The 26,342-nt window shown below is 42.1% G+C and overlaps 1 protein-coding gene and 1 long non-coding RNA gene across 3 annotated transcripts in view; both read left to right on the plus strand.

Moving 5' to 3' along the window:
• LOC136386874 (eukaryotic translation initiation factor 2 subunit 3B-like) overlaps window positions 1-25,640 on the plus strand; it is a 78,104-nt gene extending 52,464 nt beyond the window's left edge. The window contains 1 exon segment of the mRNA XM_066358000.1: window positions 25,347-25,640. Coding sequence (XP_066214097.1) covers window positions 25,347-25,640 — 294 coding nt within the window.
• LOC136386873 (uncharacterized) overlaps window positions 1-26,342 on the plus strand; it is a 265,786-nt gene that overhangs the window by 56,476 nt on the left and 182,968 nt on the right. The window lies entirely within an intron of this gene.

The following is a 26,342-nucleotide window of genomic DNA, read 5'->3' on the forward strand; positions in this document are numbered from 1 at the left end:
ACAAGCCAGAATTTTGAAAATGAGTTGTACTTTCCTTCCTGCCCTACGGGAAGAGTAAGAAATAGATTGCCTTTCTCTGGATATGACACATTAAATATTCAAAGTCTACAAACTTCTTTTTTGGGTGACTTTTTCTTTAATTTTTTAAAGGTTTTATTTATTCATTTTAGAGAGAGAGAATGAGAGATAAAGATAGAGAAGGGCTTGAGCAGGAAGCATGAACTCTCATATGTGCCTTAACCAAGTAAGCCTAGGGTTTCAAACTGGCAAACTCAGCATTCCAGGTCAACACTTTATCCACTGTGCCACCACAATCCAGGCAAATGTGGGTTTTTTATTGGTTAGCATTTGTTTAGTTGCTACAGATCAACATGCTACTTTTGTCAGTAGGTTACTTAGTACTTCTGTGGGAGAACAGGGCCCTGTAATCTGCCAGTACCTCATTTTTATATTTTTTAGAATTGGAGGGAGTGTTTTCCATATTTAGGTGGGTTTTCTTATAGAAGCTAAAGTTGAGGTGTGCTAACAGACTAGTCTGCTCATTGACTGGAGTCAACATTATTACCTCTGCTATTGAGAGTTATCTGTTTCTAGGCTATATGTTTAAGTTCTTCACTTATTTTACTTGAAAGCTGTTAGAATCTGTTGAGAATTCTGTGAAGTATTTATCAAGAAAAATGATTTTTTAACAGAAAATGATATTTCATTAAAATGAAAAAAAATCAAATCTGGTATAGCAACATTTATCTCCAACAAAACAGACAGAAATACAAAGTCTTTAATAAGAGACAAAGAAGGACACCACACAATGATAAAGGGACCAATCCAACAAGAGGATATATATTTTTTATTAATTTATTGTGTTTATATAGATTTTAGTGTCCCCCAAATTCATCCTATCCTTCCTCATGTTCCCCAGTACATCCCCCCTCCCCCCTCCCCATAACACCCTCACCTCATCCTTCCAGGATTTGCATTTCTTCTCTCATCCCATCCTATCAGCCTATCATCCCCTTTCCTCTGTCCACTTTCCCTCTGGATCCTTTGATCCCACCTCTGTCTCTATTCCGCTCCTCAGTTCATATTGTTCATCAGATTCCTCAGATGAGTGAGGTCATATGATATTTTTCTTTCTCTGCCTGGCTTATTTCACTTATCATAATAGTTTCCAGGTCCATCCATGTTGTCACAAAAAAATAATATTTCCTTCTTTTTCATGACTCCATAGTATTCCATTGTGTATATGTACCACTGCTTTTTAATCCTGATGGCACTTGGGCTGTTTCCAGGTCTTCACTATTGTGAACAATGCTGCCATAAACATGGGGGTGCATTTCTCCTTTTGACTTGTTGATACGGTGTTCTTGGGACATATTCCTAAAAGTAGGATGGCTGGGTCAAAAGACAGTTACATTTTTAATTTTTTTGAGGAATCTCCATACTGTTTTCCACAGTGGCTGCACCAGTCTGCATTCCCACCAGCAGTGCAGGAGGGTTCCCTTTTCTCCACATCCTCGCCAGCACTTATTCTGTGTTGTTTTGTAAATGAGCACCATTCTGACTGGTGTGAGGTGATATCTCATTGTGGTTTTAATTTGCATTTCTCTAATGATTAGTGATGTTAAACATTTTTTCATATGCCTATTGGCCATCTATATGTCCTCTTTGGAGAAATGTCTATTAAATGTCTTTTCTTCTGCCCATGTTTTGATTGGACTTTTTATCTTCCTGGTGTTGAGATTTACAAGTTCTTTATAAATTTTGGTTATTAACCCCTTATCAGACATATTGTCGAATATGTTCTCCCATTGTGTGACTTGCCTTTTTATTTTGTTCATATTGTCTTTAGCTGTGCAAAATCTTTTTAGTTTGATATATTTCCATTTGTTTATCCTGTCCTTTATTTTCCTTGTATATAGAGATACATCAGCAAATACATTGCTGCGAGAGATGTCAGAGAGCTTACTGCCTATGTTTTCCTCTAGGATGCTTATGGTTTCATGACTCACATTTAAGTCTTTTATCCATTTTGAGTTTATTTTTGTGAATGGTGTAAGTTGGTGGTCTAGTTTCATTTTTTTGCAGGTAGCTGTTCAGTTTTCCCAACTCCATTTGTTTTCCCAACACCATTGTCTTTACTCCACTGTATGCTCTTACCTCCTTTGTCAAATATCAATTGTCCATAAAGCTGTGGGTTTATTTCTGGGTTCTCTGTTCTGTTCCATTGACCTATATGCCTGTTCTTATGCCAGTACCAGGCTGTTTGAGTACAATGGCCTTGTAGTATAACTTGATATCGGGAAGTGTGATACCTCCCACTTTATTCTTCTTTTTCAAGATTGCTGAGGCTATTCATGTCCTTTTTTGGTTCCATATAGGTTTTTGGAGTATTTGTTCTATATCTTTGAAGTATGTCCTTGGTATTTTAATAGGAATTGCATTGAATTTATAATTGCTTTGGGTAATACAGACATTTTAATGATGTTTATTCTTTGTAGCCATGAACATGGTATATGCTTCCACTTGTTTGTATCTTTCTTGATTTCTTTTACCAATGTTTTATAATTTTCCGAGTACAAGTCTTTAACCTCCATGGTTAAATTTACTTCTAGGTATTTTATTTTTTTGTTGCAATAGTGAAGGGGATTGTTTTTTTAATTTCTCTTTCAGACAGATTATTGTTGGTGTATAAAAATGCTTCCGATTTCTGAGTATTAATTTTATATCCTGGCACCTTGCTGAATTCTTTTATCAGGTCCAATGGTTTTTTTAGTTACACCTTAGGGTTTTCTATGTACAGTATCATATCATCAGCAAATAATGATAGTTTTATTTCTTTTCCAATTTGGATGCCTTTTATTTCTTCTTGTTGTCTGATTGCTGTGGCTAGGACTTCCAGAACTATATTAAGAGCGGGGATTGCTTTTAACTTTTGCGCATTGATTATGATGTTGACTGTGGGCCTGTCATAGATGGCCTTGATCATGTTGAGATATGTTCCCTGTATTCTCGCTTTGCTGAGAGTTTTGATCATAAATGGGTGCTGGATTTTATCAAATGCTTTTTCTGCATCTATTGAAATTATCATGTGGTTTTTCTCCTTCTTTTTGTTTATGTGATGAATCACATTGATTGATTTGTGAGTATTGTAACAGCCTTGCCTCCCAAGAATAAATCCCACTTGATCATGATGTACAATTTTTTTCATGTATTGCTGGATCCAGTTTGCTAATATTTTCTTGAGAATTTTAGCATCTAAATTCATGAGTAATATGCCAATAATTAGAAGAGGACCAGCCCAGGTGAAGATGGGTGGCTGCCATCATTAGTTAAGTGGGTTGTAGAAGGAGAGGTCCTTGTGCAGTTTCTCTTGCAGACGGTAGAGGACCCCGATGCTTTCTTCCATTGGGCCAGTCTCCTTGAACAGCATTGCTCCCTGCTTTAGCTCACTCTGGTGGCAGGTTCCTGGTGGGAGGGACAGGAGCAACAGGAGGGTCTGCAGGGCCCAACCTTTTAGCGAGCCAGAGATGGGTGGGGCCCAGTGGTTCCGACTGCCAACAGTCCTGCAAGGGGCAAGCTTGAGGACAGAGACATGGTTAGAAATGAGGGTAGTATTGATTATGGGTACTGAGGAAGATGTTGTCAGCTGGGTAGTGGCTTCGAGACTTTGTAGAATGTCCCAACTCAGGAGGGGTACAGGGCATGATGGCATAACTAAGAAGGAATGCAAAAAGGGGATTCCATCCAAACTGCATGTCAGGGGCGGTGTGCGAAGGAGAAAGAATGGGTCCCATCAACTCCTATAACTGAGGCCTGTGAGGGAGTTAGAGGTCCAGAATGTGATGGCAAAACAGAGAAGGCAGCTCCCATGTCCACAAGAAATGAGATGAACTTACCTGCTCCTGTAGCATTACCCTGGGTTCAGTGAGGGTGATGAGGGTCTTCGAGTCCAGGCAGCATCAGTCATCCATGAGGCCTAGGAGTTCAAGCGGTGGGCCCACCTGGCTGGCTTGGCCTCCCATTTGGGTGACTTGTCCTTCATGTAGAGACACAAGGAAAAGCCTGTTGCCGAAAAGGGGCAATTGCTCCACCAGTGACCAGGCTGCTTATAGTTAGGGCAGGGCTTAGTGGGTGGCCTTGGGCAGGGGCCCTGCCGGGACCAGTGACCCTCCCTGCCACATTTTGGCCCGGACTTGGGTTGGGCACCTCCTGTGCCTTGCCCCTGTTGCTCTGCCAGCCCCAGGGCTGCAACAAGAGCCTGTGTTTGGAGCATTACCTTCTGCTGCATACAGGCCTGGCAAGCAGCCTTAGCCTTTTTCTACTAGCTGCAGCCATTAAAAATTTTAAATGCCATGTTCACAGGTCTCAGATAGGGGTTTGGGGTTGAGAATAAGAGGAGGGGGGTTTCTGGGGAGCCTGGCACCCAGATATGCTGGAAATGACAGAGCCAGAGGCAGGACAGGGCCAGGCCTTCCTGCAAGAAAATCAAGGTTAGGCCATGGGGTCAGGAGCCCGGCAAAGCCACATGAGGGCCAATGGCCAGTGGAGGAGGGCCTGATGGGGGAGGGGCTTAAAAACACAGCAGAGAAAGGAGGAGCCCCTGGCCAGCAGGGTAGGAGAAAGATGGACTGGTATTTGCAGGTGAATGAGAAAGAGGATTCAGCGAACGGAGGGGAGGAGCCAGATAAGACCGAGGAAGCCAGTGCAGGAGAGGGAGAGAATTGGAGGTTGGCGGAGAAGGAAAGATCAGAAGTGGAGGGTTTAGCTGAGGTTTCTCTGGCCAAAAAATGGTAAAAAAAAAGGGCTTGAGCTATACAGCAGCTGGCACAGAGATTAGGACAGGAGTGCAAATACTAGAAGCCCTAAATGTAAGGGATCTCAACCATATCCCAGTTCTTTGGCAATAGTTAAACTGGAGAGGGTGTTAAAATTGAAATTCCCTTCGGGAGGCTACCTGGTTTGATTATCCAGTGGGTTTAGTGGCCAGCCACATCGGAGAAGATCAGTTTCTTCTTCTTTAGGGAGGGAGAGATTCCGGATAAGGCACTCCAGAAGTGTTTTTTTGTTTGTTTGTTTGTTTGTTTGTTTTTGTATCTTTCTGAAGCTGGAAACAGGGAGAGACAGCCAGACAGACTCCCGCATGCGCCCGACCAGGATCCACCCAGCACGCCCACCAGGGGGCGACGCTCTGCCCACCAGGGGGCGATACTCTTCCCCTCCAGGGCGTCGCTCTGCCATGACCAGAGCCACTCCAGCGCCTGGGGCAGAGGCCAAGGAGCCATCCCCAGCACCCAGGCCATCTTTGCTCCAATGGAGCCTCGGCTGTGGGAGGGGAAGAGAGAGACAGAGAGGAAGGAGAGGGGGAGGGGTGGAGAAGCAGATGGGCGCCTCTCCTGTGTGCCCTGGCCGGGAATCGAACCTGGGACCCCTGCGTGCCAGGCCGACGCTCTACCAATGAGCCAACCAGCCAGGGCCTCCAGGAGTGTTTTTGAGTCATGTTTAGATTTCTGTGCCTCCCATGGCCACCCTCAGTTCTTGGAGTGATCAGAGATAAGAATCAGCATCCTGCAACTCAAGCTCTGGTCACTGGACAGTTAAGTAGAGTGGGAGTGTCCAGGACGTCTCCACGGGCACACATGCACTTGAAACAGATAAGAGATCCCTGATGCAGCTGCGATTATGAACAGGGAATTTCAGCAGAAAGAACTGAGGGGAATTTGGAGCCAGGAAACTTACTGTACCATATGCCAAAGTGGGTGGGAGGTCAGAGGTCCTGGTTCTTTCTCAGAAGAGAAGGGGAGAGGAGTGGCCCCAGCAGGCATTAAACTCCTCCCAGGTTTTGGCACCAAATGTAAGGTATTTTCCCTGCCGAGGAAGAAGAAAGGGCATAGCCACCAAGTATGAAATAGCATAAGCTTTATTTAGTACAGTGCTTCCCAAACGATGTTCTCTGGTCCTCGAGATGGGGGCCAGAGAAGTCGCACGGTGGAGGGGGGGTCTGCGTGGGGGTGATTTATAGGGTCATTAGGGCAGTTGAATTGATATGACGTGGCAAAATTTTATTGACTGACAGACGATTGTTCTTTTTCAAAGGGCTCCAGGGAAGTTTATTTTGGCACACATCGGTGTGGGCAGTTCCAGCCAAAGTTCCTGGGCCTGGTTTCCTACGTGACCTTCCCCCATAGCCAACTGACCTCACAACACTGAGAAAAGAGGATGGGATCGGGAGGCCTCTTCAATGCTGATGGCAATATCAGAGAGCAGAAAAAAAAGATTTATAATGATATATTTTAAAATCAAGCTGATATATTTTGTCCTTTGGCATGGTCTGTTTGGGGGACCTGAAGTGCTGTTATTTGTTCATTCTAAATGACTAGGTATATTTTTTTAGAGAAAGATGAAGATATGTATAACAGTAGCTTTCTTTAGCTTTTCTTGTCATTCATGCTAGCTAAAATCAATGTATAAAGCTATAGAAATCTAAGGTCTTTATAGAAGAACATGTTGTATGAATAAGTTTTAACTTAAAGGATAGCTAAGTAAGGCCAGTTGAGGATTTAAAACTCATGATTTTGGCCCTGGCTGGTGGGCTCAGTGGTAGAGCAGCAGTCTGGTGTGTGGAAGTCCCAGGTTCGATTCCTGGCCAGGGCACACAGGAGAGCACCCATCTGCTTCTTCACCCTTCCTTCTCTCCTTTCTCTCTGTCTCTCTCTTCCCCTCCCACAGCCAAGGCTCCATTGGAGCAAAGTTGGCCTGGGCACTGAGGATGGCTCCATGGCCTCTGCCTCAGGCACTAGAGTGGCTCTGGTTGCAACAGAGCAATGCCCCAGATGGGCAGAGCATCGCCCCCTGGTGGGTGTGCTGAGTGGATCCCTGTTGGACGCGTGCAGCAGTCTGTCTGCCCTTCTCCCTTTGGACAAAATAAAAAACAAAAAATAAAAAGCATGATTTATTTTCATTTTGCAGTTTAATTGGTTGGGGTCAGATAAGAAGAGGAGTAACCATCAAGCCAACAGGAGATGAGATGATGACTGAAAAATATCACTTAAAAATACATTTGGATGAAGTCATATTTCTCTTATCAACCTAAGGGTATAATTTCAAAGCAGTAGGGGAAAGCACAGTTCACAGATTATTGCCTTAGAAGCCACAAGGTTATTTTAATTTTTTTTTGTGTGTGAAGAAATTTAGTCTCAACTACTAGAATAAATAATATTTCAATAAATATCAAAATTGGTATATTAATAGATTAAATACTCATTTTAGCAGAAATTGATTATTTCTGAAGAGTTTCAAGTTTGTACATTGGTTCAGGTTTGAAATAAACTATTAAAACCAGTCTTTGCTTATAGCACACATACAGCTGAACCTGTTTGAAATAAAGCTTTTCTTATTTTGTCATGATTGGTCTTTTTTTATATATACTTAAAGGGCTATTGAAACTTGTAAAAACCTGACAAAAGGTCTCCTTGAAAACCAGCTCATAACATCATATGTTATGTTGACTTCTCTAGACTCTACGACAAAAATTAGTAGGGTTCAAATTAAATTAACCTTTAGAGCATGAGTGTTCATTTACATGGATAAACCTTTCTGTCTTGCTATTTTCCCACTATTTTTGAGTTTCCTACATGGGAAACTCAAAACTTTCACTTACCCTCTCCTGATGATGCCCTGTACTTTTTTTTCACTGGTTATTTCTGAAACTGAACAGTTTTCCCTTTAGAAATATGGTTTAACCAAATAATCCTAGATAACTAACAAGATCTTTCTAGGCCTTATTTTATATTTCATCTTTTCAGTTGATTTAGTTATAATGTAGATTCTAATACTAGTAATTACTATCAAGGTGCAAGTACTTTTGTCTTTGTTCTTTTCTTATTTTTGCCATTTTCTTAAATACTTCAAGTTATTAATAGTTATCAATATAGGCACATTGATGATTTTAATGTACATCTGAAGAAAACAAGAACTTTCAGAAGACAAGATACTGATGCTCTAAGCATTTTCCAGAGGAAGTAAATTATAATGTAATTATTGATGTGTTTTTATTATCCCTCATATATTAAAATGACTGAATTTACTCACAATTGACTTGCTCATTAACTAGCCAGTCTTTAATAACAAGTATTAAAAGTAATTGTCATTTTGTGATACTAAAGACTGATTCAAAAAACTCTTGTAGTATGATTATAGTATTTTAAAAAGCATCAAGACTATTTATTTTTTAAGTGAGAGGAGGGAAGGCATAGACATATTCCCACATGCACCCCTACTGAGATCTACTCAACAAGCCCCCCTACAGGACAATGCTCTGCCCATCTGGATGTTGCTGTGTTGTTCAGCAACCAAGCTATAATTAGCTCCTGAGGTGGAGGCTAAGGAGTCATCCTCGGCACCAGGGGTCAACTCACTCCAATTGAGCCATAGCTTTAGGAGGGAAAGAAAGAAGCAAGAGGGGGAAAGTATAGAAGCAGATGATCCATTCTGCATACCCTGACTGGAAATTGAACCTGGTACATTCACACACCAGGCCAACACTACCACCAAGCCAACCAGCCAGGACCAAGACAATGTTAACATTTAGGCTGTTGGGAGTTTCTGGGTCATAAATTTATTTTAGGGATGAAAACATGGTTTTATTATCCAAGAAAAATGCTTTTAAATGAACAGTTTTGCATATGATTCAGAGTTACTAGAGTACTTTCATTAATTTCATTATGAAGAATCCCTATAATCTTTTGCCCTGTCCAGGTAGTTCAATTGGATAGATCATTGTTCTGATAGGCCAACATTACAGGTTGAGGCCTGGTTAGTATTTCACTAACAAATGCAAGCTTGGATGCCTGTCACAACAAAAGCCAAATTTCTGAGACATGCTGGTACAAAGGGAAATGGAAAGGTTTAGCTAGCTGCTATAACCTGGGAGAATGTTGGTCTTCCATCTCAAAGACTATCCCCCTTCCTGCTCAAGCCCAACATTCTTAAAAGGAGAACAGGGCTTGGCCCTGGCTGGTTGGCTCAGTGGTAGAGCATCAACCTGATGTGCAGGAGTCCTGGGTTTGATTCCCAGCCAGGGCACACAGGGGAAGCACCCATCTGCTTCTCCACCCCTCCCCCTCTCCTTCCTCTCTGTCTCTCTCTTCCCCTCCCGCAGCCAAGGCTCCATTGGAACAAAGTTGGCCCAGGCGCTGAGGATGGCTCCATGGCCTCTGCCCCGGGCGCTAGAGTGGCTCTGGTCACAACAGAGCAATGCCCCAGATGGGCAGAGCATCGCCCCCCGGTGGGTATGCCGGGTGGATCCCAGTTGGGCGCATGCGGGAGTCTGTCTGCCTCCCCGTTTCCAACTTCAGAAAAATGCAAAAAGGAAAAAAAAAAAGGAGAAGAGGGCTTTTGCTATGCTAAGATCCTTCTAGCTTTTAGTGTATCGCGTCCCTGTTCATGTAGTCTAGCTTTTGTCACATTCAGGCCCTGTCCATCATTCTAGCCTTTGGTATGCAGAAGCCCTATTCCTCATTTGTAGCTTTTGGTGTGCTTTGTGTAAGATCTGTTCCTTTGTGCCATCTTGGCTAATGGGTACACTCCTCTGCACTCCCTCTCTATGGAGTTATCATCAAAACTATGTAATCTTACAAAGGTAAATGGATGGAGATACCATCTTTTGTAGGTTTTCTGTTGTTGAGGGAGGTAAATTTCCTATTCTAGGGCCAAAGATTCTTGCTATCTACTAATGAGGAAGAAGATCAGAATGGAGGGCAGCCTTTACATGATGGAGGGTTGCTGTCTTTAGAAGGTGGCATACATGGTGTCTAGAGCAGTGATTTTCAACCTTTTTTGAGCCGCAGCACATTTTTTACATGTACAAAATCCTGGCTCCATGGATTTTGTACATGTAAAATGTACAAAAATGACACAAAATGACACTCTAACACAGTACATATTATACATATAGTTAGTAATATAGTTTCTAAATGTATTTATACTCACTTAGTGTGAAACCTGGGCCTGTTTTGATGAACACAAAAGGGATATCCTGGCAGGAATGGTAGAAAGACACACACGAAGCTCTTCCTCAACAGTTCTCAGTCTCTCTCTGTTTTTAGTTTTTATCGCAGTCAAGCTTAAGAAGCTCAGCTCACATAGATATGTAGTTGAAAATGGGAGCAATGTCAAAATAGCTTTGTTGGCCAGAATGGGGAACTCCTTGGCAACAGATAACCAAAAACTGTCCAAAGGAAGATCAGCAAACTTTAGCTTTAAACCATGATCTTGTTTTAGTTCAGTGAGTTCCTCTTGCTCCTTTAAAGTCATGTCCTGTCCAGCAACAGATACTGAGCTGTATGGGTCCCTAACCCAGTCAAGGCATTCTGTGAAGGCTGAAGAGAAATAAAATGACAATATCTTCTTTAGAGTTTACAAATGTCTGCCAATCACCTTGCACATTGCAGCAGTGTTGCCATCATGCTGTTTCTCAGTGAGCGGGAACATCTCAAGGTTGCCACGCTGCACATGCTATTGCCAGAGCTGCACCTTTAAATGGAATCCATTCATTTTATCAGTGCTTGTAAGCAGGTTTTCATTTCGGCCTTGCATCCATGTGTTCAGTTCATTCAGATAATGAAATATATCAGCCAGGTATGCCAGCTTTGCACACCACTCATCACTTGCAAGCAGCTTTGAGTAATCGGACTTCTCGTTTGTCAGAAATACTTTAAGTTCCTCTCACAACTCATATACACAGGCCAGCACTTTGCCATGCGACAGCCACCAGACCTCCATGTGGAGCAATAAGATTTTATGTTCCGCTCCCATTTCTTTACACAAAGACATAAATAAGAGATATCTCAAAGGTCGCATCTTCACAAAGTTCACTATGCTCACAACATCATCCAACACAGGAGCTAGATCTTCTGGTAAGGTCTTTGCAATGAGGGCCTCACGGTGCAAAAAACAATGTGTAACAATAACATCTGGGTTTCTTTCTTTGACCCTACTTATGAAGCCTTTGATGTGCCCGACCATGGCTGCGGCTCCATCAGTGCAGACACCTGTGCAGTTTTCCCATGTAAGCCCGCTTTTATCAAGATATTTCAATGTGACCCGAAATATTTCCTCTCTTGTTGATTTTTCTGGCAATGCCTTGCAAAATAGGAAGTTTTCTCTAATGGCTTCTCCATCCACAAAACGCACATTGGCCAAGAGCTGACAATGTCCACTAATATCCGTCGACTCATCAAGTTGCAAGGCAAATTTCTTACTGATGCGCACCTTTTCCAGAACAACAGTTTCAATGTCCGCAGACATGTCATCAATATGTCTGGCAATTGTGTTATTTGAGAGAGGCACTTTAGCTATCTCTTTGGCCATGGTAGGGCCAACCATCTCATTTACAATGGCTTTACAAGCTGGCAGTATTAATGTTTCTGCCACAGTGTGGGACTTTTTTTGATTTAGCTACGAGTTCAGCAACAAGGTAGCTAGCTTTGAGGGCTCTCTCATTTACCTTTGTGGTTTTTCTCAAAAAAGTTGCCCATTTCTCATTGTTTGTATGTAAACATACAAAATAGTCCATCGGCTTGTTTTGAATGGAAGGATGTTTTGTTTGGAGATGGTGTTTAAGCTTGCTTGGCACCATGGCGCTATTAAGCTTCTCACCACACAACAAGCACAGCGGAGTTGGTGCTGTCTCATCCCCGGTGAAATTAAATCCAAATGAAAGATAGCTTTTGCTGTATTGCCTCGAGCTCACCATCTTGTCTTTTTTCTTTTGTTGACCACTCATACTAGGGCCTTCATCTGGGTCAGAATTTTGTCCAGGGCCCTGTTCGGCATTTGCATTTTTCCCTCTCAAAAACTTCTCCATCACTGTCACTTGCACATGTTGCTGAGACCCCAAACTGTCACAAGAGTGAAATATGCCTGGCAGAGGTCCTTTAAATAAATTACATTTATTAAAAAAAAAGTTAAATAAAAAAGGATAACCCCCTCATATAGACAGTCCCATGTAACATCTCTCATATATACAGTCCCATGTAACCTCATATATATAGTCCCATGTATCCCCTCATATATACAGTCCCGCTAATAGATACTGGAGCTTTCATCAAGGTTGTGGGCTCAAATCAATTTGGCAAATACTCTCTCTATATAGAGACTGGACAAAATCAATTTTAGAAAATGTTGGGTACTTGTGTAACATCATAAGTCCTCAGAGCATCTCTACTATTAGATTGAGAAGTTTGCTCTCTAGGTAAGGATTCTGATAAACACTAGAGTTCTCCCTGAGGTTGTGGGTTCAAATCCCATGGTCACCTGGGTGCAGGGGCCTTGGTTCTGTCTGTTTTGATGGTGTATATAGAGATTTGAGCTCTTTAAGAAGATGACCCTTCAGGAGGCCATATACAAGATAGATAACATTGTGATGCATTACGATGCATTGTATATCACCCTCTGTGGGGACCTCTTTTAAAAAGAAAAAGGTCAAATATCTATATACACCATCAGGATAGACATAACCAGCTGAGGCTGAGGCTTCATCTAGTGGTGGCAACATTTACCTCCAGCCCTGACCAGGATTAGAAATCAGGACCATTAGAAGCAGCTTCAACTTCTCACCACGGCCACACAATGACAAGAGCGTGGCAGCCCAAGTGGGGACCTTCCTGGGTGTGGATGAGAGGCAGCCTACTATTGGTTCATCACTAGTGGTCGGGATGAATCCTAGAAGGTGATTGGTCAGTGAGCATTCCCTGTGCCTTCACTCTTCCTGTCACTGATTGCTGGAGGGATTGTGAGGGGAATGTTTATGTTTGGATGGAGGTGGCTGGCGGCGGGCCAGATAAATAGCCTCTGTGGGCCATATCCAGCACGTGGGCCGTAGTTTGAGGACCCATGTTTAATTTCCCCATGGCACACCTGACCATGTCTCATGGCATACTGGTCTGAGGATGACACTACTGAACAAGCAAAGCTGGTGAACTGCTTCAGATTTCAAGGGGTGAGTGTTATAAATAGGTTTCCAAAGTGAGACCTATGGTGCAAAAAAATATTTAGTGAGAGGTACACCTAGTACTGCAGGGGGAATTTTGTAGTGAAACTGGAAAGACTAAAGGATCTCCTTGACTAACCCTTTTGGTGCCACACTCAGCAGTGGGATGTTTGTCAAAGAAGCCACTCTCTGGAAATGTGAATAAAGGCATTTTCAGTCCAAGCAGACATAAAGCATAGTAACTGACAAAAAATAATAACATTCTCACTTAGCTGTGGGAGGCACTGCTTTTTTCCAAATGAGAAATTTCAAATCTAGGAGTACCGGTGCAGATATCCTGTTGCAGTATCAACAACAGCAGCAAAGCCTGGCTGGTTGCCTCAGTAGAGGATCGGCCTGGCATATGGATGTCCCAGGTTTGATTCCTGGTCAGGGCACACAGGAGAAACAACCATCTGCTTCTTCACCTCTCCCACTCCTTTCCTCTTCCCCTCCTGCAGACATAGCTTGATTGGTTCTAGAACATCAGCCTCAGATACTGAAGATGGCTCCATGGAGCCTCTGCTTATGGTGTTAAAAATAGTTCAGTTGCCACCATGGCCTCAGATGAGGCAGAATATCAATGCCAGATGGGAGTTGCTGAGTGGATCCCAGTTGGGATGCATGCAAAAGTGTATCTATCTCCCCTCCTCTCACTTGGAAAAGAAGAAGAAATAAGAACAACAGCAAAACCCAAGTCTTCCTCAGGTGATGCCCTTTTTTGTGTGTGGTGATGGCTTGATGATTCCCATGAGCTTTAGGGAAGTCTTTTGCCAGCAGGATGTCATGTCTGTTGTTTTTCTAACTGATGTTCAGGACCGTGGATCTTCTAGATGTTTAAAAACTCAGTCTTCCAGATGGAATGCTTGGAAGGGCTCCTCAGACCAATAAACAAATAATGGTTGAGGCTGTTCATCTACTGGGATGAAGTAAAAAATCTAAGTCTAGGACTGAAAACCATTTGCTATTCCTGGGACCATGGCCAACAAAATACAAGGGATGCTTGGGTTATGACACAATTCCATTCCCATGACTGACATAACTCAAATTTGATGTAAGTCGAAACACATCCGGGCCTAAGTCACTTACCTATCCTAACAATTCTAAAATCATAATCTACAACATAAAAACACAACTAAGTCACAAAGAGAGGAAAAGGACTTGACACTGTACTGTACTGCAGTAACAGAAAAATGACAAAAGATGAATGTAAAAAATTCCTTACCTTTATTCGTGTGTTTGGCTTGCACACTGGAAGGGGCATTGGAAGGTGGGAGAGAGGGACCTGTTGGGAGGAGGAAGCTGGAGAGGCAGGAGAACCTGCAGAAGGTGCTGGAGACACTGGGTCAGGGGAATCAGGATTGCCTAAGGAGCATGCAGGAGACGCTGGAGATGATCCTACCTGCACTACAGGTGTTTCATCTCGAGAAGCAGCTGTTGTGGAGAGTACAGGATCTGTTGCAGGCCCCTCTACCTTCTTAAATAAGTAATTGTTCTAGGCTCTCCTAGAAGGTCAGTGACTTCCAAAATCTGCCTACAGCTCTGTAGACCTTACTGAATTTGTCATCACTGAAATTCTCAGCCTGAAATTTTGCCAACTCATCCTCTACCATAGAAAAACCTGCCTAACCCTTGGTAGTAAATCTCTTGGGATCTGGGGTTTCTATCTTTTCCTCTTCAATCAGTTGCTTCTCCAGCTGAATGAGGTCCTCAGCCTCCACCTCCAAATTAAGCTGTTTACCCATGGTAACAACCTTCTCTGTTATAGCCTTCACTGACTTCTCAGAGCCATGGAAGTCATACACAAACTGAAGATACAGTTTTTTCCACACACCATGTAAGGTTACTTGCTTCACATCATTCTAGGCAAAAGCAATGTTTTGTACATTTTAAATGTTATAAGACTTCCAAAAGTCTTTGAGTGTCGGGTTCTTGTCCTTCTCAGTTGCATTAAAAGCCATAAGCAAGTCTAGAGGTAGTAGGCCTTGAAAGAGGCAGTGACACATTGGTCTATGGCAGGGGTCGGGAATGTATGGCTCATGAGCCAGATGTGGCTCTTTTGATGGCTGCATCTGGCTCGCAGACAAATATTTAATTAAAAAAATAACATTAAAAATATAAAACATTCTCATGTATTACAATCCATTCATTTCCTGCCACTCATGTTCATGGTTGCAGGTTGCAGCTGGAGCCAATCACAGCTGTCCTCCGGGACAACACCAAATTTTTATTGGATAATGTGTAATGTACACGGGTCATTGTAGGGCTCTCATGGAATTACATTTTAAAATATGTGGTATGCATTTGCCTGGCAACCAGGGAATGAGGTGTGTTGAAAGGGCCCGTTTGTCTTCCAAAAAGAAAGGAGAAAGAGAGAGACGGATGGTGAGGGGGAGAGGAATAAAGGTGATGACATAAAAAGTTGACTCATTCAGTGCTGGAGGTGGCCATAACTGGGGGAGGGGCTGATCCTTCCACAAAGCAAAATACAAAAGTACTTCCAGGTCACAGAGATACAGACATCTCTCCAGCTCCAATCAGCACAACAAGAAACAGCTGAAGCCCTGGCCGGTTGGCTCAGTGGTAGAGCGTCGGTCTGGCATGCAGAAGTCCTGGGTTCAATTCCTGGCCAGGGCACACAGGAGAAGCGCCCATCTGCTTCTCCACCCCCACCCCCTCCTTCCTCTCTGTCTCTCTCTTCCCCTCCCGCAGCCAAGGCTCCATTAGAGCAAAGATGGCCCAGGTGCTGGGGATGGCTCCTTGGCCTCTGCCCCAGGCACTAGAGTGGCTCTGGTCACGACAGAGTGACACCCCAGAAGGGCAGAGCATCGCCCCCTGGTGGGCGTGCCGGGTGGGTCCTGGTCAGGCGCATGCGGGAGTCTGTCTGACTGTCTCTCCTCGTTTCCAGCTTCAGAAAAATATAAAAAAAATAAAAATTAAAGATAAATAAATCAGAAAAAACTTACGGTCATGGACAACAATATGGTGATTGTGGAGAGGTGGAAGGGGGATATAGGTGGGATAAACGGTGATGGACAAAAGCTTGACTTGTGGTCCTGGCTGGTTGGCTCAGTGGATAGGGCACTGGCCAGGTGTATGGACATCCCAGGTTTGATTCCTGGTCAGGGCACTCAAGTGAAGAGACCATCTGTTTCTCCCTCCCTTTCCCACTTTTTTTCCTCTTCCCCTTCCATAGTCAATGGCTTGATTAGTTCAAGTATCTGTCTGTCATGGAACTGATGATAGCTCAGCTGGTTTGAGTGCTTCAGCCTCAGACACTATTTTATTTATTTAAAAATAGCTCTGTTGATTTGAGATTGACCCCAGATGGGGGTTGCTGGGTGGATCCCAGTCAGGCCTATGTGGGAGTCTGTGTTACTATCTCTCTTCTTCTCACTTAAAACAAAACAAAACCATGACTTCTAAGGGTGAATACACAACATGGGACAGAGAAGTCTTATAGAAGTGGACACCTGAAACCTGTATAAGTGTCACTCTAATAAATTTCATTAAAGAAAATAAAAATAAAATCTATTCCTTCTTACTCAATGGATCATAGCTTCTCATAAACTAATCTTCTAAAATTCAGCCCAGTGGGCTACTTTCAGGAGTTGAAATAGAACAATTCCTGATGGCACACAAGTACAAAGTCAAAACCATAATCATAGAAAGACTCTAGAGGAAGTGGGAACATATGAACAAAACTTGGATGCATAATTTCATTAGTCCAAATAAGCACTCCCAAGCAAGTCCTACCATCTTATTTCCTGCCAACCATACTTCAGGTGGTGCTCACAGGACCCAAATGACACAAAGCCAAGTGACAGAAAGCCCAAGCAACAGAGAGAGATTGCCAACTGGTAGTTCTAACCAAACACAAGCAGCACAAAGCCATGTTGGGTTAAATCCAAGAAGCATGAATACCTATTGGGAAAGATAGAGGACCCCTGGTATGCACACAGATTTGACTTACTAGTCTTGAATCTGTCTTCTCCTCAGAAACCATTTTCCTTTCACCAGATAAGCATTTTATGCAGCTGACAGAAAGCAGCTAAATTCCCCAGGATACAGCTGCTGGGAAATTCCCATAGTTCTGCTCCCAGGTTGGCCTGCCACTGGTAGCTGAAATCCCAGCCTTGACCCTCCAGGACTTACTAATGTCTGGTCACTCATCAAAACTCTGCTGGTGGAGGTGCCAAAACTATAACTAATAATGCATATTCAACTTGTTGATTACAACAAAGCCCAAGCTTGAGACAAGTTCTGGTGCAAAATGAAAGAGACTTATTTATCTGCTTCTGACTGGGAGACTGGGAGACTGGAAGACTCAGGTGTCAAAGATCATCTTCCCTTCCAGTTCAACCCTGTGGTTCTTATAGGGACAAGAAGAGAAGAGCATTTTTAATCTAATTATCTTGCTAGCTTTTGGCTTGCTGTGCCCTGTGCATTCATCTTGCTAACTTCTGCTCAGGCTCTGAACATTCATCTTTTTAGCTTTGACCACAGTTCTGGGCCCCATCCATTTACCCTTCTGGCTTTTGGTGGGCTTCATGTAGACACTTCCCCTGCACAATCTTGGCCAATGGAGAAAACTACCAAGCACACCCTGACTGTGCAGTATGAGAACACATACAAAAAGGAATCAATAAATGCATAAATAAGAGGAATAACAAATTATGTTTCTGCTTCTTTATTATTTTTTTTCTAAAATCAATCAATAAATAAAAATATAAAGAGAGAGAGAAGTAGTGAGGAGCAGGAAGCATTAACTCCCATATGTGTGCCCTGACCAGGCAAGCCCAGGGTTTTGAACTGGCAACCTCAGCATTCCAGGTTGATGCTTTATCCACTGTGCCACCACAGGTCAGGCTACATGTTATTTATTTGTAGTAATCTATCACAAAGGCACTGAGCTAGATACTGTTATCACCATTTTACCTTTGGAAAACCTGAGGTACAAAGAAATATTTGCCCAAGTCTTACAGCTATTTATTAAGTAACAAACTGAATTCAAACCTAGGTACTCTGGCTCCATAGTTTGTACCTTGAACCATGAAGTCACAATATGAACAGTGAATCTTCCAATTTTGTTAGTGCAATGGTTTATATTTGCCAATGAGATAAAGCTTCATAAATGTGTCATTCAAAAGCTTTCAATCTTCCTGGCATTTTCTACTTATTTTGTTACCTGTCCTCTTATTATTTTTCCAGCTTGTTGTATTAGTGTTTGTTCTATTACTGTTAAATTCTTGCTCCATGATGAAGTACTCATCAATTTCCCTTTGTAGTGTATTAGTCTTTGCAACAAATATATTTAGAGGAAGTACAGGGTGAATTGGACAAACTGCATCTTATATCATCACGAAAAAATGTCTAGCACTGTTTTGGACTAGTAAAACTTATCTGCTATTACTATAACTACATCAGCATAACTGGTTAGTAACCTAGCATAAAGTTTAACCTTTGGTTTTTGGTTACAACTGTTATCTTAGCCACAATTAACATTTTGTATTTGTGTGGAAGGTTGTTTGCTTTCTACAGCCTAACTGGAACAAATCCTATGATGTGTAATTTTTTTAAAAAAAGTGGAGGCAGAGAGGCAGGAACAGACTCCTGCATGTGCCCATTGGAGATCATGAGGTGAGGCCTTGGAACCATCCTCAATGTCTGGGACCAACTTTGCTCTAACCATTCCAGCCATGGCTGCAGGAGGGAAAGAGAGAGAGAGAGAGAGAGAGGAAGAGAGAGAGAGAGGATGGGAGGGTTGGATGAGCAGAAGATCACTTCTACTGTGTGCCCTGACCGGGAATGAAATCCAGGACTTCCACATGCTAAGCTGATGCTCTAACACTGATCCAACCTGTCAGGGCCTCATTAGTTCTTAAATAAAAAATCATGTATAATGCTACATAAAGTGTGTAAAAGAAAGGCTCTTAACATGAATAATTTTTGGCAAAACTTACTTTCTCTAAAACAGACTTTTAGCAGAACTTACTTTTTCTGAAAAGACTCCCTATTCTTATCCTTGAGGCTGGATTCCCAGAAGGTGGCCTTGGGCTAGCTTTGCCAAGTTGCAGGTGCTCTCAGAATGTTTCTCTCTGAATTAACCCTATAGATAAACATTGTAAGAAAGCTTGTTTCACTGCTTTGTCCTACTTCTATTTCCTCTCCTCCCCCTTCCTCAATCAGAATGTAATTTTTCCTTTAAAAACCAGTCCCAAACTGTGTTCCCCACAGCATTGATTTGAAAGACTTAGATCTTCAAGCCTATGGGCAGCCAGTTAATTAAAGCTCCCTAATTTGGCTGATAATTGTGTGGCAAGATGTCTGTTTCTCACCATTACATCACAAAAAATTGAAGTCCCAGCAAGATAACAATCCTTTGGACTCATTTGTCTTTTTGTCTTTGCAACACAAGTGGGCCCCCTGACCTCCTCAGCCTGACTTCTGGGTGTGGAAACCCAGCAGGGGAGGCTATACCTGAGATGTTCCAGGGCCCTGCTGGTCTTTTCTGTCTGACCGACAGTCAGCTGTGGACAATCAACATGTCCATCCACCCATTTGGAGTCATCAGGAAAGCCTCCGGAGGTAAGCAGAACAGATTTGCAGTCTGCTCAATCTGTGGTTTGTTTGTGGCTAGCCGTCTGTGCTGTTGTGATTGAGGGTGGACATGATCAAACTCACACAATAGGCTCTCCAGTGCCATGACATTGGCAGAGAGTTCTCTGGAAGAGGGATTTGTGTGCTCCTGGGAGGACAGTTGCTGCGACTGAGTCCCACCTCAAGCTTCCCAGGACACATTTGGATTTGCTCTCATATGTCTGCCCTCGGCTTGTTTTGCCACTTCTGTTTATTTTTACAGGATATCCTAAGAGACATCTCCTGGTTTGGTCCCTCTTTGGAATATCCTTACTGCATTCTTCACTGGATAGAGGACCTTTATTTTCAAGGGTCCCTCTCTGATTTTACTTCTGCCGAGCTCTCGTTCTTCACTTCTGTTTTGTTCTGTCTGTGTTGAAAACCCCTGAGTGAATGTGTGACAAAAGAGCTCAGGTATCTGAGCCTGAGTTTCCAGTTTGTGGCTCTTCATGGGCACCCCCTTCCCTTTTGTCTGAAAGTTCTCTGTTCTTTGGTTCTCTAGGATATGATCCAATGGGGGACATTTTAGAAAACTGGCACAAACCTCAGTTCTTGATTCCTTTTGTGATCTTGGGAAGTTCATTTGTTCTCATATTGTTTGTAACAATGGGGGAAGGGCAAAGTAAGATTCAAACTCCTCTTGAGTGTATGCTTAAGAATTTCAAAATTGGATTTTATGATGATTATGGCGTAAAAGCAAGCAAAGGATAACTTTGAACTCTTTGTGAACTAGAATGGCCATCCTTTGGGGTAAAGTGGCTAAAACAGGGCTCATCAGATCCTAGAGGTGTCAGAGCTGTATGGAATGTAATAGCTAAGCCTCCAGGCCACCCAGACCAGTTCCATATATAGATCAGTGTAGGACTCCAGTGGAAAATCCCCATCCCTGGCTGAAAGGCTGTGCTGGCAGAGACGGTCATCATGTTTTGCGAGCGACAGCCCCAAAATCAGACAAGAAGGTCTTTGTTTTATAAGCTGTTCCAGAAGATTCAGTATTTCCCCCTCCATATCTTCCTCTTTCATGAGCTCCATCTGCCTTGGAGAAGCCTCAGGCTCTAACAGGACTGTGGACTTTTGGAATCTGTGCTGTACACACATCACCCACCTGGGACGTTTGCCAGCAGCTTTTAGTTACTTTGTTTACTACTGAAGAGAGAGAAAGAATCAAATCAGAGAAAAGAAAAGCTATCTTGCTGGGGAGAAATGGCTCTGAGGAGGACAGCTGGGACCACCTTGAGAGGGTGTTCCCCATTGTCCGGCCTAAATGGGACCCTAAACCTACTGCAGGATGGGAAGCTTTGACCACTTTCACCAGTTTCTGTTAGCCAGGATCAGGGGAGCTGCTAAGAAACCCATGAATTTTTCTAAGGTGCTTGAGGTTATCAGGGCCCCCAGGAAACTCCCTCAGCTTTCTTAAAGAGACTGCAGGAAGATTACAGGGTCTGCACACCTCTAGACCCTGAAGCACCAGAGAATGCTAGGGCAGTTAACTTAGCTTTCATGTTCCAGTCGCTCCAGATATCAGGAGAAAGCTACAGAAATTAGAAGGCTTCCCGGGGATAGTAATTTCCCAATTGTTAGAAGTAGCTCAGAAAGTTTATAGTAACAGAGACACCCTCAAGGAGAAACAGACTAAGAAAATAACAAAGGTAGTTGTAGCTGTTTTGGAACACCAGAATAAAAGTAAAATGAAGCCTAAGTTAAGCAGAAATCAGTGCACTTATTGTAAAGAAGAAGGACATTGGAAGAAAGACTGTCCAAAGCTGAAAGGAAAGTCACAGCAGACCCCAAGAACCCTTAATTTAAAGGAGCACTGATGGGGTCAGGGCTCCATGCTGGTTAGCCTTTACAAGTAGGAGGATACCTGGTAGACTTCCTCACTAGCTCTAGAGCAGTGTTTCCCAACATGAGGCCCACGCCACACAGGGAAGCAATTCGATAGTTAAGGGGGGCAATTTGAAAATGGACTCGACAGGACTTTAACTCTTTCGCCCGGGCCATTTAAATGCAATGCTAGATATCGGTGCCAAATTTAACAAAAAATGCAATTCTTAAATAATTGCGGTAAATAATTATTAAGTATAATTTCGTTTGACGAGACCAAAATATCAACTGGGTGATTGGCGTCGTCAAGTAAACTGTCCTGGGTTCACCGCGGAGCGTGCTGTCTGCCACGGGGAAACCCGGGCGTTTTAAAAACTTGCTAAACAACGCAGTTATTCTCACCTAATTGGTCCATTGCAACTTCTGTAGTGTTTCACATCATTCAGTTGGTGTTAATTTGAAATAACTGTCAGTCAAAACTGTTGTAAAAGCTCATTGATTTAATAAATATACATATATATATTGTATAGATATAATTGGTAAGTATTTGATTTTATTTTTATCAATATTAAACTCTTTATTAAGTACTTCTTGCATCAGGGCTAGAAAGCAATAATATTTTATAAATATTATTGGGGCTATAATAGTGCACGCACGACAATTTTAATTTTAGAAGCATAACTTTCCAGAAAATTTTGTCAAGTGGAAAAAATATAAATACCTTTTGATTTGCAGTGGTAGTGTAGTAAATGTGTTATATACATTTAAATAAATATAAATTTTTAGTATACGTTTATTCTATGTCACATTGAATATATTTTAACACATTTTAATATTAGTTTTTAATTGATCTTATTTTTATTATAGCCCATAGTAAAATGAGTGGTGCAAGCAAGAAAAAAACTCGTCAATATTCGGAGGAATATTTAAAATTTGGGTTCATACCCGCTGTTCACAATGAGCGGATTCCTTTTTGTCTTTTATGCCAGCAATGCTTGACCAACAAATCAATGAAACGAGGTCATCTTGAGGCGCATTTGAAGGTGAAACATAGTGCTCATATTAATTCAGATTTGAGTTACTTTAAAACTTTAAAGAAAATTTTTGAAAAAAGAACAACATTAAAGTCTCTATTTACTGCTCATACTTCAACTAATAATCATGTTCTTGAGGCTAGTTATCAAATTTCTTTATTCATCGCTAAAACTGGAGAAAATCACACTATAGGAGAGAATTTAATAAAACCGTCAATATCAGCATTTCTTAAAACGGTTCTTGAAAAAGATGACAAAGATGTAAAAGCTATGCCACTCGGTGACAATACTCTTAGCAGAAGAATAGATGAAATGAGTGAGGATATTGAAAAACAACTTATTGAAAAGCTGAAAACAAGAAAATTCTCCTTGCAAATGGATGAATCAACTTTGAGAGACAGTGAGGCAGTATTGATAACTTACGTAAGATATATTGATAAAGGACATTTTGCTGAAGAAATGTTGTTCTGTAAAAGATTAGAAAGCACCACTACCTCCAAAGATATATATAATAAGCTAAAAAACTACTTAGATGTCAATGATATACCAATGAAAAATATAACATCTTGTGCTGCAGATGGTGCTCCCAATATGATGGGCAAGAAAAATGGCTGCTTAAAATTGATGAAAGATGCAAATCCAGAAATGATTCTTGTGCATTGTGTTATTCATAGGGAAAACTTGGTAGCTAAAAACATCTCGCCTGTTCTGAATGAAGTATTACATACAGTAATAAAGTGTGTTAATGCTATTAAAGCTAGTGCCAAATGTGAGCATCTTTTCAAGCTATTTTGTGAAGAACAAAATGAAGACCATGTGAGACTTTTACTTCATACTGAAATAAGATGGGTACCTAAAGGAAACTGTTTGAAAAGATTTATGAAACTGTTTGATACTCTTAGTGATTTTTTAAGCAACAAACCTGAAATGAAGTATCTGTTAACAATAGATGGTAAAGCATTTGTGAGTTATTTAGCCAATATCTTTGAAAAACTAAATATATTAAATAAGCAACTTCAAGGAACAAATAAAACTCTTGTTGATGCAAAAGCAAAGATATTTGGTTTCATTACCAATATTGAGTTATGTCAGAAACATATTAACAACAAAAACTTTAAACAGTTTCATTGGCTCCAAAAATGTGAAGTAACTGATACCGCTTTACTTGTTATTGTCAATCATTTGAATATTCTATTGGCTGATTTAAAAGAAAGATTTTCTGATTTAAAACAAATTGATTTCCCAACATGGATGATGCAGCCAATGTTAGTGGATTTATCTGATATATCAAATATGCAGTATCAAGAAGAACTCGCAGAATTGCAAAATGATGAGTCAGTTAAAGCTTTATTTAATATTGAAGGAGCGATGGCATGGCTTTGTGAGGAAACAGAATTCACATACCCAAGTTCAACCAAATGTGCAAGAAAACTATTGCTACCGTTTCCATCTTCATTTTTAGCTGAATGTGGATTTAGTGCTGTAAATGATTTACTGGTAAAAAAAAGAAATCGGCTGGATATAACACAACGTGGAGACTTGAGACTAAAGCTAACCAAATTGGAACCTAATATAAAATCTCTGTGCAGCAAGCATCAAGCACAAGGATCACACTAAATTAAAATAATAAATTAATATAGAAAAATCTGTATTAAAATTATTTGGAATTTAAATTTCTGTTTTTCATTATATGTTTTGAAATTTTACTTACTGTGTTTTGTTAACAATTTCATAGTGATTTCTTCCTAGAACCTATCATTTATGTTTGTTAAGTGAACAAATCAATTTTTTAATGTTAAAAATTATGTATGTTACATAGGGGGGGACATAAAAATTTTAGAAAGGTTAAGGTGGGGCATGGCACAAAAAAGGTTGGGAAACACTGCTCTAGAGCTTCTGACTCTGTTCCCAGTGCCCTACTCGGACTTTTCTTAGGGGAGCAAGTACTCATATATATATATATATATATATATATATATATATATATATATATAGTATTTTTCTGAAGCTGGAAACGGGGAGAGACAGTCAGACAGACTCCCGCATGCGCCCGACCAGGATCCACCCGGCACGCCCACCAGGGGCGACGCCCTGCCCACCAGGGGACGATGCTCTGCCCCTCCGGGGCATCGCTCTGCCGCAACCAGAGCCACTCTAGTGCCTGAGGCAGAGGCCAAGGAGCCATCCCCAGTGCCCGGGCCATCTTTGCTCCAATGGAGCCTTGGCTGCAGGAGGGGAAGAGGGAGACAGAAAGGAAGGGGGGGTGGAGAAGCAAATGGGCGCTTCTCCTATGTGCCCTGGCCAGGAATTGAACCTGGTTCCCCCACACACCAGGCCGACGCTCTACCGCTGAGCCAACCGGCCAGGGCAATAATTTTATTTTTAATGGGGCGACATCAATAAACCAGGATACATATTCAAAGATAACAACTCCAGGTTATCTTGTCATTCATTTATGTTGCATACCCACCATCCAAAGTCAGATTGTCCTCTGTCACCTTCTATCTAGTTTTCTTTGTGCCCCACCCCCTCCCCCTTTCTCTCTCCCTCTCCCCCCTCCCCCCATAACCACCACACTCTTATCAATGTCCCTTAGTTTCACTTTTATGTCCCACCTACTTATGGAATAATGCAGTTCCTGGTTTTTTCTGATTTACTTATTTCACTTCGTATAATGTTATCAAGATCCCACCATTTTGCTGTAAATGATCTGATGTCATCATTTCTTATGGCTGAGTAGTATTCCATAGTGTATATGTGCCACATCTTCTTTATCCAGTCATCTATTGACAGGCTTTTTGGGTGTTTTACTGCCTGTCCAGAAGCCAGGCACCAAAGACTGTCATCCAGTCCAGGACTTATGGGAGGTAAATAAATGGGTTGAGACTATACACCCAGCTGTGCCTAACACCTACACTCTCTTGAGCCTGTTGTCACCAGACTTGAAACTTTACTCGGTCTTAGATTTGAAAGATGATTTCTTCAGTATTCCCCTGTCCCCTGTACATCAGCCCATCTTTGCCTTCGAGTGGAATGACCCAGAGGCAGGTACTTCAGAACAACTAACCTGGACCAAATTCCCACAGGGCTTCAAGAATTCACCAACCCTCTTTTGAGGCATTATGTCAGGACTTCCCCTTCTGGCAGGAACACCCAGAATGCACAATGCTACAGTATGTAGATGATTTGCTTCCATCTGCAGAAACGAAGGTAAGCTGCTGTGCAGCCACTGAGGGACTTTTACAAACACGGCAGATTCTGGGATACCAGGTGTCAGCTAAGAAGACACAACTCTGTGCCTCTATGGTGACCTATCTAGGCTACCACACTGAAGCGGGGAAGTGTGCTCTCTCCTCCAGTCATTTGGAGGCAATCCTTTGAATTCCAACCCCCACTAGAAAGAGACAAGTTGGAGAATTTCTTGGCGCAGTTGAATACTGCAGGTTGTGGATCCCTAGGTTTGCAGAGATAGCCAAACCTTTATACTCCTATACAGCAGGAACCCAAGAGTTAATTTGGACAGATAAGGAACAAAAAGCTTTTGAAACCCTCAAGAAGGCCCTCACTGAGGTCTCTGCCCCAGCTTCGCCACATATTACCAAGCCTTTTCAGCTCTTTGTTCACAAAAGCAAGGGAATAATAGCAAAAGGGGTTTTGACCCAAACTTTAGGGCCATGGTGCAAGCCTATTGCTTATCCTCTCTAAGCGGCTGGACCCTATTGCATCTAGATGGCCAAACTGTCTCAGAGCCATAGCAGCCTCTGCCATACTAGTGAAGAGGCACATAAACTAACCATAGGACAAGAACTGTTCCTGAC

This window comes from Saccopteryx leptura, unplaced genomic scaffold (genome assembly GCF_036850995.1).
Source record: "Saccopteryx leptura isolate mSacLep1 unplaced genomic scaffold, mSacLep1_pri_phased_curated manual_scaffold_18, whole genome shotgun sequence".
In the NCBI taxonomy this organism is placed as follows: Eukaryota; Metazoa; Chordata; class Mammalia; order Chiroptera; family Emballonuridae; genus Saccopteryx; species Saccopteryx leptura.